The 17,180-nt window shown below is 45.5% G+C and overlaps 1 protein-coding gene across 1 annotated transcript; it reads left to right on the forward strand.

Moving 5' to 3' along the window:
* The first annotated feature begins 5,074 nt into the window (after nt 1–5,074).
* ASCL4 (achaete-scute family bHLH transcription factor 4) lies at nt 5,075–7,370 on the forward strand. The gene has a single exon (XM_043564691.1). The coding sequence runs from the start codon at nt 6,164–6,166 to the stop codon at nt 6,683–6,685; it is 522 nt and encodes a 173-aa protein (XP_043420626.1). The 5' UTR covers nt 5,075–6,163; the 3' UTR covers nt 6,686–7,370.
* The last annotated feature ends 9,810 nt before the right edge of the window (nt 7,371–17,180 follow it).

A 17,180-nucleotide genomic window follows, 5' to 3' on the forward strand; every position in this document is an offset into this window, starting at 1 on the left:
GAGTCAATGTTTCAGAAAGTCAGTTCTCTCCAAAATTATTCATATATTTAACACAATCCCAATTAGAATCCCAAATTTTATTTCTGTGTCTCCTTACAGATGTCAAAATTGCATGTTACCTTCTCTGTTCTTCTTTCCAGATTTAGGCCTCCTGTTCAACAATTGTTCCTCCAAACGAATTGGGCGGTCAGCCATCTATTCACCAAGCCTTGTGCTTGTCCCCTTTCTCTAATTCACACCAAGCTGCCAGACATAGACAAGGAAAAGGCTTTGCAAAACTTGGGGCAGGAGAAGGTAGCCTTAAAGAAGAGAAAAAAGATAAAAGCCATAAGGAAAGGATGAATGTATTTGACTACAGCAAAATATTACATTGTTGTATGACCAAAGAGTGCATAGACAAGGTTAACATGCAAATAGTATTTGAGAAGGACAGAAAAGCTGGGAATAAATTGTACCTAAACATTTGCATTTCTTTAAATCTTGCTGTAAGTTATCTTTTTTTAAATGTTTATTTTTTGAGACACACACACACACACACACACACACAGAGTGCAAGCGGAGGAGGGGCAGAGAGTGAGGGAGACACAGAATCCGGAGCAGGCTCCAGACTCTGAGCTGTCAGCACAGAGTCCAACGCGGGGCTCTAACCCACGAACCATGAGATCATGACCTGAGCCAAATGTGGAGGCTTAACCGACTAAACCACCCAGGCACTCCTCTTGCTATAAATTATCTTTAAAATAGAATGGAATGGTGTGGGTAAAGGATACATGAAAGTTTTACCCTTTTGGATGACAATTTGACCTTCAGTTAACTTTCTGTTTTCTTGCCCTCTGAAACATGATAAAGAGAGAATGTCAGCTATGTCATTAAGCAACCTTAACTTATATTAAAGCAATCACCTGATTGGTAGATTGCATCTGGACTGGCACAACTATAAATACCGGATGGGGGAGTATAGCTCTGGGCTTCGGAATGTGAAGCCTCTTCCACTGGCCCCTGGTGAGAGGTCCCTGGAAGCTATACCTGTGGGGTCGTTACAAGAAATACTGGCTCCTGAGGGGTGTGCGACTTCTAAGTCAGGACAGCTGGCCACATGGGTCTGATGTGAGTCTTCTTTCCTTGCATCTGAGCTGTTACTTGGCTCCAGGGGGTTTGGGAGGAGCACCTGTGTGGATTGCTGCACAGATTATCGCAAGGACTCCTGGGGAGGTAGAATGCCTAATTCTGCTCTGCTCCAAGCGCTGTTCCTGATCTATATCCTTCCAAGAAAATCTGATGTCAAATGTGGCCCCCCATAGTCTTAATGAGTCTCAGTGTTTAGTTGTATCTAAGAATACCCCTCAAGGATGTTGCACATGAGAATACAGATAGCTTATACCTGAGCTATGTAGAACAGGACCAACGGAATAGAATCGGATTCCGTGATCAGTTTGATCATGGTTATCTGCACCTGTTTCTATCATGAGGTCATAACATATGTTTCTCTGTGTCCCCTTATGGCAGCTGATGCAGACTGCAGGTATGGGGACAGACAGGTATGTAATACCTCTGTGCCACCAGCCTAGGAAAACAGAATCTATAATGTGATATCAAACATTTCGGAAGAAGAGCCGATCTAAGTCTTCATCTCACGTGTTTCAAGCAGGTGGCAAGGGCCCGCCTGAATTTTAGGGGTGGATGGAAGTCTACCTTGGCCTTAGAGATACCTTTGAATCTGCTGAGCCTGATCTTCAGTGAATCTCCATTTCCCCTTTTACAGGCAGATCAGAGTAGGACAACCAAACATAGTTTCAATTGTCCTTGGAGGTTTAGTGTTTAGTCCCTTGATCTAGACATAACTATAACATACCTAGACTTGATCTAGATGGGAGACATCTTTAAAGTTGGAGAGAACAGGGGCGCCTGGGTGTCTCAGTCGGTTGAGCGTCTGACTTCGGTTCAGGTCATGATCTCACGGTCCGTGAGTTCGAGCCCCACGTCGGGCTCTGTGCTGACAGCTCAGAGCCTGGAGCCTGCTTCAGATTCTGTGTCTCCCTCTCTCTCTGACCCTCCCCCGTTCATGCTCTGTCTCTCTCTGTCTCAAAAATAAACATTAAAAAAATTAAAAATAAAATAAAATAAAATAAGGTTGGAGAGAACATTTGTCTGGGTCAAAACTGACCAGAGAGATAGGGAGTCAGAACCTCCTCTTTTGATCTCTTATGTAACAAGAACGCAGCCCCTCCCCACTTCACATTGTGAAACAAAACAACGTTTTTCTCACTGAAGAAGCTACCTATTTCAAATGCACTTGCACCTTCAAAAAGCCTAAGGAAGACTAAGCATTCTTCATGACCACGTCCATACCTCATAACAGTATTCGGACCCTATTAAGGATGAGTAGAGAACCAGGATTTGACTTTTTCTGATGACATTTCAGTAAGAAAAGAAAAAAAAAAGTCTTGTAGTATTTATTCCTCAGAGACAGAATTTATGAGGAGCCAGAAAACCTGGCCCAAGACCTTTACATTATAATGATAAATACAAAAGTAATATGTGCTTTTGGTAACGAATTAAACAGTAGAAAGATCCATAAAGAAAAATGCATAACACCCCTTCTCCCCAAAGCCACCTTTCTTTGGCAACGAATGACAGAAATTTACTGTGAATCTTTCCACTTTTCTGTGTGCACATAAACACATATAAAGACATATATATCACGTAGAACAGTTTGTTTTAAATTCACACCACATATATTATCCTTAATTTGCTTTTTTTTCACTTAACACATTATGTATAGCTCTGCAAGTTCTTATATATAGCTCTAGCTCATTATTTTTAATAATAGCATAATATTCTTAAAGTATTAGCCCTGTATTTTTTTTTGTTTTTAAATTTTTTGAATGTTTGCTTATTTTTGACAGAGAGAGACACACACACACACACACACACACATAAAGTGTGAGTGGGGGAGGGGCAGAGAGAGAGGGAGACACAGAACCTGAAGCAGGCTCCAGGCTCTGAACTGTCAGCACAGAGCCCAATGCGGGGCTCGAATGTGTGAACCATGAGATCATGACCTTTTGCTGAAGTCGGAGGCTTAACCGACTGAGCCACCCAGGTGCCTTGTCCTCCCACTATTTTTAAAAAATGTTTATTTATTTTGAGAGACAGGTCGGGGAGGGGGGTGCAGAGAGAGAGGAGAGAATCCCAAGCAGGCTCCACAATAATAGTGCAGAGCCTGGCATGGGGCTTGATCTGTGAGATCTGAGCCAAAATCAAGAGTCAGACGCTCAACCAACTGAGCCACCCAGGCACACCCAGCCCTCTCTCTATTGGCAGACATTCAGGCTATTCCTTTTTTTTTTTCCTTTTAAGAATCACTACAAACAATGCTGCAATAGATATTATTGTGCAGGTAAATTCACACCAGTGCATTTATTTCTGTAGTATCTTTTGGTCAAAGGACATGTGATGTATGCTATTAATTTTAATAGTTATTTTCCCAAAAGCTTATAGCAATTACGCTTCTGCCCCTTCCCCAAATTCTTGCCTGCCCTGGATGTTAACAATCTTTTTACATTTTCCAATCTGAGGATGAAAAATGGCATTGCTTACCTGTTTTCTCTTGTCCTCATTTCTAGTCTATTCTCCAGGCTGCAAATAGAGTAATTAAAACATTTTTAAAAAATGTTTATTTATTTTTGAGAGAGAGAGAGAGAGAGCAGGGTAGGGGCAGAGAGAGGGAGACACAGAATCTGAAGCAGGCTCCAGGCTCTGAGCTGTCAGCACAGAGCCCAATTTGGAGATTGAACTCACAAGTGATGAGATCACCACCTGAGTTGAAGTTGGACGCTCAACTTACCGGGCCACCCAGACACCCCTAGAGTAATGTTTTTTAAAATCAAAATCTTGGGGCTCCTGGGTGGCGCAGTCGGCTAAGTGTCCGACTTCAGCCAGGTCACCATCTCGCGGTCCGTGAGTTCGAGCCCCGCGTCAGGCTCTGGGCTGATGGCTCGGAGCCTGGAGCCTGTTTCCGATTCTGTGTCTCCCTCTCTCTCTGCCCCTCCCCCGTTCATGCTCTGTCTCTCTCTGTCCCAAAAATAAAATAAAAAACGTTGAAAAAAAAATAAATAAAATCAAAATCTTACCATGTCACCTTTCTGCTTAAAATACATCATTTATGTCCCTTCACTCTTTTTTTTAATTTTTTTTTAACGTTTATTTATTTTTGAGACAGAGAGAGACAGAGCATGAACGGGGAAGGGTCAGAGAGAGAGAGGGAGACACAGAATCTGAAACAGGCTCCAGGCTCTGAGCTGTCAGCACAGAGCCCGACGCGGGGCTTGAACTCACAAACCGCGAGATCATGACCTGAACCGAAGTCGGACGCTTAACCGACTGAACCACCCAGGCGCCCCTATGTCCCTTCACTCTTAGAACAAAGGGCAAAATCCTTAACATGGCCCAAAGCATCTTGTGGTCTAATAGTCTTTCTGTCTCTATGGTGGGCTTGTCTCCCAACAGGAAGGACTTTTCTACAGATTGTTCTCAACTCTACTGAGAAATCAAGGTGACACATTAGGTTGTTTCCTGGTACAAGCCTCCCAGGGAGTTTTTAAAATGTGACTAACTAATGCCTAAAAGGAATCATTATTTCTATTTTATTTGCCTTGATGGAGGTGTTTTTGCAGTTGCTTGGGGCAGATCATTTAAGGTAAACAGGTAAGCGCAGCACTTGTCAAAAAAACATGTTAGGGCGACACCCCGGCTCCTGAAGAACAGGCAGAAAGTCTGATCGTAAACGTAGGGGGTTTTTGCTTCTCTTGTTTTTAAGTTGGACTTTTAAAAGTAGAGGCTGCCTTTAATGTGCTGGTTTGCGGAACAAGAGATCTGATTTTCAGCGTGATAACGCATTTTTTGACATTAACCACTGTTGGATTTTTAATGACACTTTTATCTTCAAAGCCCTTCACCAACACGGATGCATTAATTATTCTCTCTCTCTCTCTCTTTTTTTTTTTTTTGGTTGTGTGTTAAAAAGACAAATCTTCAAAGCCATCATCCTTGATCCTTGGAGTTGGGGATCTCCACCTTTCAAATGTTGCTTTCCTGCCCCCAAGGGAGAAAATAAATTGCATCTTTGTTTCTTAAGACAAAAAGAAGAACACAATAGAAATACATTCTTTGCACTATGGAAAAATGTTCTTCTATCCTGGGTGGGATTAGAAGAGGTCGGGAAGCAGTGTTTAACCTGTGTTTACAGTAAGCACTGTGAGAAATAACTGGCTGAAAGTGTTTGTTACTGTTCAACCTTTTGATGTGCTCTTAAAAAGTAGCACAAATCCATAAAACGCCTCGCGATCAACATAAGCAGGAACACAACATTTGAATCCATCTACTCGTTGCTAAGGTATAGTCCTTTCCTCTTCTCTTCAAAACATGTCTAACTGGGCTTTTAAAAGATTTGGTTTTGGAGAAGAAAACCCTCAAGCCTGCCCGGAGGTCCTCCTTTGCTGGACACATCTTACAACCACAAGGGAGCAGTCTTTCCTTTGATGAGGTCTTCCCTCCACCTCCACAGAAATGGCAGAACAAGCGTAAGTTTGCACACCGTCTGAAAGAGATTTCCATTAGCCCTGGACGCCGGAAACCGCAAAGGACAGTCAAGTTTTGATTTTCAAGGGGAAAGCCTTCGCTAAACTTTCGCTCAGCCGCCAGACCTGTTGGTTCCTGGGAGGGGCTCTTTGGAAACCTCGAAGATTCCTACACTCTCGAAGACCCAGAGCGGTGGATTACGGTAATTGAAAAGCTTGGGTGGTTTTGAAAGATTACTCTGTGTGGTGTGCGCTCACATTTCCAGGCTGAGGGGACCGAGCAGAGGAACCCCTTTTGTCACCTTTTGAAATAAGATCAGAGGGGAAGACAGGATCTGAAGTATGGATTAGGAGGTCCTAAATCTTTGCTTATCACCTCCGCCTGGATCATTATAAATGATCGAGTAGTGCAATGAATTTAGGAAATCATGCAAAGTTTCCTTGCAGTCTGTCCTGGAACCAGAAATTAAAAGCCCGGCTGTGCCAGGCTGTCTGAATGGACCAGCACCTACGCTTTGAAGATCTGAAGTCTCGCCTTGCAAGAGATCGGTCTCTGGGGTGATTTGTTTGCTTCCCGGCGAGGGATGGAGAAACGTAAGCCGGCCGGACTGCTGCCCCTGCGGTCGTGCCACCTCCGCGGCGAGCCCCTGCACCTGCCGGGGTCCCTGCCCCGCCTCCCCCTCGGGGACCCCTTCAGGGTCTCGTGGCGTCTCGACGCCGCGTGCCTGGAGCGGGCGCCCCGGGACTGCGCCGCCAGGCGGTCGTGCCCGCCGCTGCCGCTGGACCGCGCCTTCGAGCCCGCCTTCCTCCGCAGGCGCAACGAGCGCGAGCGGCAGCGGGTACGCTGCGTGAACGAGGGGTACGCGCGCCTGCGAGACCACCTGCCCCGCGAGCTGGCCGACCGGCGGCTCAGCAAGGTGGAGACGCTCCGCGCCGCCATCGGCTACATCAAGCACCTCCAGGAGCTGCTGGAGCGCCACGCCCGGGGGCAGGAGGGCCCCGCCGGCACCCGTCCCCCGCGCGCCGCCGAGTGCAACAGCGACGGCGAGTCCAAGGCCTCGTCGGCGCCCTCGCCCTGCAGCGAGCCCGAGGAGGCGGGGAGCTAGCGCGCGCCCGGCCCGGCCCCGGCCCTCCGCGCCCGCTGCAGCCTTGGAGCCCCTGCAAGGGTGGTTTGCATCTTTGAGCTGGTTTTTTAATCCAGGGCTAAATTTTAGGAAAAAGAAATGCGTGTCTTCCGGCGGGGAACGTGTCTTCTGACCTTTCTGGCTGCCGCCCCCCGACCCAGGCCCCAACTGGGTATGTGCCTGCAGACTTAAAGGTGCTTATTAAGGAAACTCTCCAACGGTACTTCTCAAATGCACACTGTACCGGATCCTGAGCACCTCACTCTAAAAACTCAGAGGGCGATTGGAATTTCCCAGTCAGCGCCGTGGGTACGTTATGCACATAAATATTGACTTCAAGCCAACCTTCACCGAAGAACTTCCCAAAAATGAATAAATAAAAGACAGCCCTTAAGACGAAAGGAACGTTTTTCCTGCATTCCTTCCTTGGGGAGTTGTATTTGAGATTTAATTGACACGGTCACTTTGGGTGAAGGGGACTCCAAGCCGGCACTTGAGCACCCACACGGAGCCCGCTGCTAGCCCAGCGCAGGCTGCGGAGCGAGTTCGTGCCTGGCGGTGGTGCGGCCCACGTGCTGAATTTGATACTTCCGGTTTTATCGGAAAGTGGCCATCTGGGGGGCGCCTGGATGGCTCGGTCGGTTGAGCATCCGACTTCCGCTCGGGTCATGATCTCGCGGTTCGTGGGTTCGAGCCCAGCGTCCCGCTCTGTGCTGACAGCTCAGAGCCTGGAGCCTGTTTCTGATTCTGTGTCTCCCTCTCTCTCTGTCCCTCCCCTGCTTGTGCTCTGTCTTTCTCTGTCTCAAAAGTAAATAAACATTTTAAAAAAAGTTTCTGTTTAAAGTGGCCATTTGGAAACTTCGTAGCATTTAGGCAATAGTAACATATGTTAGTGTGCTAGAACTCAGATTTGTATAAAAACTTATTTTCCTCTCCGTTGTTTTTGTCCACTGGTTTTTCATTTTCCTTTTCCCCCTCCCCACTTCTCACTCCACCTAACCTTTGGTTAAATTAAAGTGACATCCCTGACTTTATTAAAAAAAAAAAAAAAAGAAAAAGAAATGCATAGATGGTGGAACAGGATGGACTGAAGTTGGTATGTTCTCAGACCTTCATCCCCATGAGGGCTTCTAGATGTACTGGAATTACCCAGCGACTTTGGCTTTGTTCTCAAAAGTCTTTGAAGAACATTTAATTCTGGTCATTTTTGTCTTAGAAACTATTATGATTTAAGTAGATATGTCAAGTGCTTGTTGACCTACAAAGATAAACTTCCTCTCTCTAGAGCTGTTTTTTTTTTTTTTAAGTTTATTTATTTATTTTGAGAGAGAGAGAGAGAGAATGAGCAGGGGAGGGGCAGAGACAGAGAGAGAGGCGGACAGAGGATTGGAAGCGGGCTCTGTGCTGACAGCTCATAAACTGATGCAAGACTCGAACTCATAAACTGATGCAAGGCTCGAACTCACGAACTGGTAGATCATGACCTGCCCTGAAACCAAGAGTTGGAGGCTTAACCAACTGAGCCACCTAGGTGCCCCTCTAAAGCTCTTTTCTAATAACTTGGATTGACCTTTCCACAGAGGCAGTCCTGTATGGTGGTGGGGAGTGGCGCCAGGACACAGGAAGGAGAGAAAACTGGGTATGATTTCATCCCCCACACTGGCTCATGAGGTAGGCCAGATGTATCAACTTTTTACAGATGTATCAACTGAGAGAAGTTAATGTTCAATGAGTATCTTTTATGTGCCAGGAATTTTTGTGTGTGTGCTTTTTACATGTTTTTCTTTTAAATTCTCATAAATCTGGGGGTGGATGTTACACATATTTTGTGGTTAAAAATAATGAGGGGCGCCTGAGTAGCTCAGTCTGTTAAGCGTCCGACTCTTGATTTTGCCTCAAGGGCATGATCTCACAGGTCCTGAGATTTGAGTCCCAGGTTGAGCTCTGTGCTGACAGCATGGAGCCTGCCTGGGATTCTCTCTCTTCCTCTCTCTCTTTCCTTCTCTGCCCCTTCTCTCTCTCAAAATATATAATAAAGGTTTTTGTTGTTGTTTGTTTGTTTTTAATGAGGCCTTGTCCAGGTTTGTGTTGCCATGGTTAGTTGAGCTGTGACTCAATGCTGAGTTTGTCTGACCCTAAAGCCCAGGCTTGCTGTGTCCCTTTCTATACCCTCCCTTGCTCCCTCCTTTGCTAGCTGAGTGACAGAGCAAACATTTCTTAACCTGTGAGCAACTCAGTTTCCTCTTCTGTATTGTTTCACAGGAGAAGGTATAGAATACCTTGGTAGTCTGCAAGGTACTAATCAATGGTAAGTTAGTAGTGTATCATCTTTTGGAGAAAATACTATTACTCAGTTCTATGGAGAGTAAAGCCTGACCAAAAATTATCTCTAGGTGGGGGCGCCCAGGTGGCTCAGTTAAGTGTCCAACTTTTCGGCTCAGGTCATGATCTCACGGTTTATGAGTTCAAGCCCTGTGTCTGGCTGTGTGCTGACAGCTCAGAGCCTGGAGCCTGCTTCAGATTCTGTGTCTCCTTCTCTCTCTGCTCATGCTCTGTCCATCTGTCTGTCTGTCTGTCTCTCTCTCTTAAAAATTAACATTTAAAAAATTTAAAAAATTTTTTAACATTTATTCATTTCTGAGAGACAGAGACAGAGCATGAGCAGGGAAGGGAGAGGGAGACACAGAATCTAAAGCAGGTTCCAGGCTCGGAGCTGTCAGCACAGAGCCCGACGCGGGGCTCAAACTCACGAACTGCGAGATCATGACCCAAGGTGAAGTTGGACGCTCAACCAACTGAGCCACCCAGGCGCCCCTAAAAAAATTTTTTTTTCAATGATCTCTAGGTGGAATTAGTGTGATTTCTTCAGTGTGTCAGAAAGAGGACAGAGTAACCACATTGTATTAGGATTTTACCTTCTATTGCAAGGTTCCAGGGGACAAGACTTGACCTGTGGAAACTGAATCCATGTTAAAACATGTAATTACTAGTATTTGTAACAATGGGTTATAGTGGTGTCTGTGTTTCTGGCTGCACAGATAAATGCTTTGCAGTGATTCACAACAAATCTTTACTTTTTCTTTAAAAATTTTTTTTAAATGTTTATCTTCGAGACATAGAGAGAGAGAGACAAAGTACAAGTGGGGGAGGGAGAGAGAGGGAGGGAGACACAGAATCTGAAGTAGGCTCCAGGCTCCGAGCTGTCAGCACAGAGCCCGATGTGGGGCTCAAACTCATGAACTGTGAGATCATGACCCGAGCTGAAGTGTTGGATGCTCAATGGACTGAGCCATCCAGGTGCCCCACTTTACTTTTTCTTAAGAACCACATGGAGTCTTTTAGTTTGAAGGATCAAGATGTAACCCTGCTCTTACCCGTTACTTAGTTACAGCCTCTCAACACCTGTAATATATCCGTTTTGGTGTCCAGGCAGGTTCTTATTCTATATAAAGGTTTCAGTGAAGCAAGACCAAATGAGATATATTTACTACTGGGAGGGAGGAGGGAGTTGGAAAACTTCCTGGCTTGATTGGAGGAACAGGTAATTAACCAAGTTGTTCATAACCTTGAGAAACTTCTTAGGGGTCTTCGATGAGCAGTAATAACACTCTCCATTCCTTTATTCTGCTCTAGCCACGATCAGCATCTTGACATTCTCTTTTCTACAGTAGGAATAATAGCAATAAAAGAGTATGTTTTGTTTAATCTGGATACCGTGGTTGCTTTTAAATGTGGGAAAATGAAATAAAGATTTTTCTTCATTCACGTCTCTAAAATAAATGTGTAAAATATGTGAATAAATATAATATACCTTGCTGAGATGAGCGGTTTATAAAGAAAAGGACAAAGGCAGTTTTAAAGGAGAACTTTATTGTGGATAAAAATGCCTCGAGAGATTTTTAATGTGGTTTTGTTCAAAGCCCTACTGAGAATAAGACAATGACTTTGAGAAGCCTTTTGGGGGGAAAAAAAAAAGCAATAAAATTCCATCAAAATCATAAAACTTTTTTTAGAGCAAAAAAATCAGGCCATTTTTCTGGAAACTTCCTGATGACTTATAGGAGGAGCACTAATACAGGAATGAGACCTTTAATTTTTTTTTAATGTTTATTTATTTTTGAATGTTTATTTATTTTGAAGGCTCCAGCTTGGAGCCTGGAGCCTGCTTCTGATTCTGTGTCTCTCTCTCTCTCTTTGCCCCTGCCCCCCCCCCCCCCCCCGCCCCTGCTCTGTGTCTCTCTCTCTCTAAAAGAAAAACCAGGGGTGCCTGGGTGGCTCAGCCAGTTAAGTGTCTTCAGGTCATGATCTCACGGTTTGTGGGTTCGAGCCCCATGTCAGGCTCTGTGCTGACAGCTCAGAGCCTGGAGCCTGCTTCAGATTCTGTGTCTCCCTCTCTCTCTGCCTCTCCCCTGCTCGCACTCTGTCTCTCTCAAAAGTAAATAAAACGTTAAAAAAAAAAAATTGAAGGAGAGAGAGAGAGCATGAGCAGGGGAGGAGCAGAGAGAAAGGGAGGCACAGAATCCAAAGTGGGCTCCAGGCTCTGAGCTGTCACCACAGAACCCGATGTGGGGCTTGAACTCACAAACCGTGAGATCATAACCTGAGCCAAAGTCAACGCTTAACTGACTGACCCACCCAGGTGCCCCAGGAATGAGACCTTTAATGTGTTCGATCTTCCCTTTTCCTGTGGATGAATGCTTAATTAACCATTAGACAATTTGAGTCTTAACAAGGACAAAATAGATTACAAAAAAGTTAAGTAGAAACAATGTGGTAAGCAGAGTTTTATGGAAACAGTGCATCCACAAAAGAAGAAACATTTACAAGTCCTTTAAGATCTTTCCTGGTTTTTTTTTGTTTTTGTTTTTGTTTTTGTTTTTGCCACTCAGCCCAGACATACCCATTGATTATACTGTATTTCTTCTAGAATATTCCCTGTGGTTTGTAACTCTGACTAGTCGAATCTCTGTGACACCCTACAGCATACCACCCTGAGGGTGCAAAGGAGGAGGCTGTGGGTTGTGGCAGAGTGTGCCTGGCCTGTGGCGTGGTTCAGCACTGCCATCACCAGCCCAGTGACCTTGGGCAAGCCCCTGACTTCCGTGGTCTCAGTTCTCTATGCTAGGACACGTGAAGTTGAGATTGCATGATCTTTTAGGCTCTTCCAGCTCTAGGATGCCATTCAGCTAACATGTGCCGGGTCTGGACTTGAGGAAACAAGTGTCGGCAAGACATGCCTGCTTCCTGCTACATAGTGCGGGGACAGTTTCTGTATCATCTTTTCCCGCTAGAAAAATCCAGGTCCAGAGCAGCAGTTACTCTTTTCTGAGTCCTTGTTGCTGTTACAATGCCCCAAAACAAAACAAAACAAAACAAAACAAAAACTACATAATTTTTTGTTGAACGGAATTTGAAGAACCTTGCAATCTGGAGGGGAAAAGTGGTATGAAAAAAGGTATACATGGTATATCTGATGTCCAAAATGAAAAATGGTATCTGGGTACAGGAGTGCCTGGGTGGCTCTGTCAGTTACACGCACGATTCTTTTTATTCTTAAAAAAAATTTTTTTTTTTTTTACATTTTATTTATTTTTGAGACACAGAGAACAATGGGGGAGGGACAGAGAGAGAGGGAGACACAGAATCCGAAACAGGCTCCGGGCTCTGAGCTGTCAGCACAGAGCCTGACGCGGGGCTGGAACTCATGAACCAAGAGATCATGATCTGAGCCAAAGTTGGACACTCAACCAACTGAGCCACCCAGGTGCCCCAAGCATCTGACTCTTGATCTCAGTTTAGGTCTTGATCTCAGGATCATGAGTTCAAGATTTGCACTGGGCCCTGTGCTGGGCATGGAGACTACTTGGAAAAAAAAAAAAAAAAAAGAATGAAAAATGTTATCAGGATACAGAGAAGAGAGGGAGTTATTTAAGCTTCAAGTGAGTAGAAAACTAAGAGGAGATGCTTTTGGGGGTGCAGCACTTGATAGGTGAAACGGAATGAGGATTATAGGCAGAAGATCCAAGGGTGAGGAAACAGGTGCCTTGGAGGCAGGAACTATGTTTGGAGAATAGAAGCTGAGTAACAGGAGACTAGGAAGATTCTAGGAGGCATTGAAATCCAGGCTGAACTTTAATTTTTAGACAATGGGCAACTATTGAATTTTTTTTTTCTTGGAGAGAGGGTGAACTATTCAGTACTGTGGTTGAGGATCAGTGTGGTGGCAGGAATCAGCAGACCAACAGGATATTACAGTAATGAAAAGAGAGGGAGGGAGGGTCTCTGCCAACACAGTGGCCCTGGAAATGGGGAGGAGGGACGGGCTGGGAGGGGATGTGGTGTGGCCCCTCGGAGGCTGGGGGTGGGGGAAGGGAAGAGGGAGAAGTTAGAGATAACTCCTATGAGCTGCCATCAACTGAAACAAGGAACACAGAAAGAGGAGCAGATTTATTCTTTTTTTTTTTTTTTACTTTTTTTAACGTTTATTTATTTTTGAGACAGAGAGAGACAGAGCATGGATGGGGGAGGGGCAGAGAGAGAGGGAGACCCAGAATCCGAAGCAGGCTCCAGGCTCTGAGCTGTCAGCAGAGTCCTAAGTTGGGCTCAAACTCACGGACTGCGAGATCATGACTTGAGCCAAAGTCGGATGCTTAACCACCGACTGAGCCACCCAGGCGTCCCAAGAGGAGCAGATTTAAAAGGTAAAAGTTATCTGTTGGAGATGCTGGATTACAAACACCGACAGGCTACTTCTGTCCACAAGCAGCTGGAAATGCCAGTGTCGAGGTCGGGAGGGAAGACCAAGACAGCTGTGGATTTGGGAGTCGTTCACCTTTGGGCAGTAAGAGGAGTGGCTTCGAGCTCCCAGGCTGAGACTGAAGGGAACATTAGGAGAAAGCTGAGGCAGGTCTCACCGAAGGAGGGGCAGAAGAAGAAATGGCTTTGAAGAGGACTAAGAGGTTGGACGGAGAACCAAGCTAGTGTGAGATCACGGCAATTACAAGCAGGTGTCATTTTTTTTTTTTTACAAGCAGGCATCATTTTATAAGAAGGAAGAAGTGGCTGACAGCATCTTATAAATCAGAGGAGTCAGGGAGTTTAGGTGTGAGGGGCACTGATTGGATTCGGCCACTAGAAGATGGCTAGAAACCTTTGTAAGGGCATAACAGGGGCGAGAAGAGAAAGCAGAGGTGAGGTTGAAGCCCGCCCTTTCAAGATGCTTCTCAGCGAATGAAAAAGACAGCTGGAGTGATGTAAAGGAGAAGCCAAGGGAGGACAAGATGGTGTATCAAAGGCAGCTCTGAGCCTGGGGTCTGACAGGTGAAAGAGTTCTAGTCGATTCAGAGGCTCATAGGTGACAAGGCTTCAAGGAGTCTCAAGTAAGGGGAGGGTCCTAGGAATTGGAAGAAAATTGACGAACTGGAAGGGCAGGGGGTTGGAAGGTAACAAGTTAAGACTAAGGTAGGTGTTTACGTCTCTCAAAAGATGGAATAGGTGTAGGCCATGGCAAATAAAATGAAAAAAAGGTTGTGTGGAAGTAGAACACTGGGTTTAGTATTGATCCTTAGGTACTGCCTGGCTTTAAAAGCATTGACATAATGGTGTTTAACGACTTGGTTAAAAAGTTGCACAAAACCCTCTGTGATGACATAACACTTTAAATGATATTTGTGGGACGCCTGGGTGGCTCCGTTGGTTAAGCATCCAACTTCAGCTCAGGTCATGATCTCACAGTTTGTGAATTAGAGCCTGGCGTCGGGCTCTGTGCTGACAGCTCAGAGCCTGGAGCCTGCTTCAGATTCTGGGTCTCCCTCTCTCTGCTCCTCCCCTGCTTATGCTCTCTCTCTCTCTCTCAAAAATAAACAAACATTAGGGGCGCCTGGGTGGCGCAGTCGGTTAAGCGTCCGACTTCAGCCAGGTCACGATCTCGCGGTCCGGGAGTTCGAGCCCCGCGTCAGGCTCTGGGCTGATGGCTCGGAGCCTGGAGCCTGTTTCCGATGCTGTGTCTCCCTCTCTCTCTGCCCCTCCCCCGTTCATGCTCTGTCTCTCTCTGTCCCCAAAATAAATAAACGTTGAGAAAAAAAAAAATTTTTTAAAAAAAAAAATAAACAAACATTAAAAAAAAAAAAAGCCAGCGATGGTGCTCCTGGGTGGCTTGCTTGGTTAAGTGTCCAACTTGGGCTCAGGTCATGATCTCGCAGTTTGTGAGTTCAAGCCCCATGTCAGGCTCTGTGCTGACAGCTCAGGGCCCAGAATCTGCTTCAGATTCTGTGTCTCCCTCGCTCTCTGCCCCTCCCCCACTCATGCTTTCTGTCTCTCTCTCTCTCTTAAAAATAAAATAAAACATTTAAAAACATTAAAAAAGAAAAAATAGCCTAGGGAAAAAGAACAGAGTCTGGAGAGTAGAATTGGGATGCCCTTCAGTTACCCAGATGCGTAGAGATAGTGTCTGCTCTTTTGGCCAACAGTTTTTGATCTGTGGGGAATATAAAGTCAACCTTGGCGACCTGAACCTACCTCTCATTGTCTTGACTCCAGGGGTTATTCCGCTCTTAGTGGAATTTGAGAGCAAAGTCCCACGAGGCCAAGGACAGCATTTCATGGGATGAGTCAGCGTTACCCAGCTACAACCAAGCCAAACAAGGTTTCAGATGGTGCCTTTCAAAAGCTTTTGAGCTGTTTCTGTCTAGACAAAGGTTTTCTTCAGAGCTTCCAAAGTTATCATTGTCATCTCCAAAACTGGGTGGCAATGAGACTTCTGATGGAGATGTGGACTGGTGGAGTCCTTCTCCGCAGAGCGATCGCTAGAAAGGCAGACTCTTTCCCTAGGCGAGCTCTCTGGACCCTTCTCTGTCAGCCACCGCCAACCCCGCCATCTGCTCGTCAGGCACACAGGCTGCTGGGAGACAGCAGAGGTGCCTAAAAGGGCTTTGTGTTTTTCTTATTGGCCCGTGAAACCATAGAACCATTTCTAGCTCTGTGATTATTATCGCTGTGTTGTGTAGGAGCTTCACTGGCAGGCTCCCTGGGTGGTGAGATGGGTTTTTAATCCTTCCGTAGTTATTTAGCTGTGTCCTCTGGTGAAAGCCTGTCAGCAGCCTTTTCATGTTGGGTTACTCATTGTCATTAACCATGGCCAAAGTGAAACCACAGCTGCTGCAGAAGGAAGTGCGTCCAGACGATAAAAACTCTCCAAACTGGTTTTTGCCTCCAGAGCAAGCCTTGAGGGGGGCCACTCCTGAAGACATTTCTCATTTCCCTGACAGTGGAGGAAAAACCTCTCTGAAGGAGGAATCCTATCTCCCGGGTCATGGGACTAGAAAGAGCCTTGGAAAATGTCCTGATGCAGCTCCGGGGGTTTTAGTGAAATGAAGGATTAAACCGTGCAGGGTCAAAGCGTATCTCTTCTCTCCTAAAAGACCTCTAATTGACAGAAATTCTCCACCAGCTAACATTTCCTGGGGGCCTTCCTAGATGGCAGGCTAGCCCTTTATATGTAGTATTCTCACCTGATCACAATCATCCTACGAGGTATGTATTGTGTATCACTCCCATTTTATTTTATGTTTTTAAAGTTTATTTACTTATTTTGGTGGGGGGGGGGGCAGGGGCAGAGAGAGAGAGGGAGAAAGAGAATCCCAAGCAGGTTCCACGCTGTCACCTCGGAGCCCAACACGGGGCTTGAACTCACAAACCATGAGATCCTGACTTGAGCCGAAGTTTGATGCTTACCCGACTGAGCCACCCAGGGGCCCCAGTTCCTCATCTTTAAAATGGAAGTGATATGGGGCGCCTGGGTGGCTCAGTCGGTTAAACATCCGACTTCTGCTCAGGTCATGATCTTGCAGTTTGTGAGTTCGAGCCCCACATCGGGCTCTGTGCTGATAGCTGGGAGCCTGGAGCCTGCTTTGGATTCTGTGTCTCCCTCTCTCTCTCTGCCCTTCCCCCACTTTTGCTCTGTCTCCCTCAAAAATAAATAAATATATTTTTTAAAAAAGGCAAGGAACTGAAGCTCAGAAGTTAAATAATGTACACAGAAAAGTGGTAGCAAAGTAAAATAAGTCATACAGAGAAAGACAGATACCATATGGTTTCACTCTTATGTGGATCCTGAGAAACTTAACAGAAGTCCATGGGGGAGGGGAAGAAAAGAAAAAGAGGTTAGAGAGGGAGGGAGCCAAAGCATAAGAGACTCTTAAAAACTGAGACCAAACTGAGGGTTGATGGGGGGTGGGAGGGAGGGGAGGGTGGGTGATGGGCATTGAGGAGGGCACCTGTTGGGATGAGCACTGGGTGTTGTATGGAAACCAATTTGACAATAAATTTCATATTAAAAAAAAAAAAAGAAAAGTGGTAGCAAACCATCTTCATCCATCCATTCATCAATTAGCAAACATCAATTATCTACATGGAGGAAGAGAGTCAATAAACAAACGTGAATATGTTTCAGGTGGTGATAATGACTAAGAAGAAAAAT

Source organism: Prionailurus bengalensis, chromosome B4, assembly GCF_016509475.1.
Source record: "Prionailurus bengalensis isolate Pbe53 chromosome B4, Fcat_Pben_1.1_paternal_pri, whole genome shotgun sequence".
NCBI lineage: Eukaryota > Metazoa > Chordata > Mammalia > Carnivora > Felidae > Prionailurus > Prionailurus bengalensis.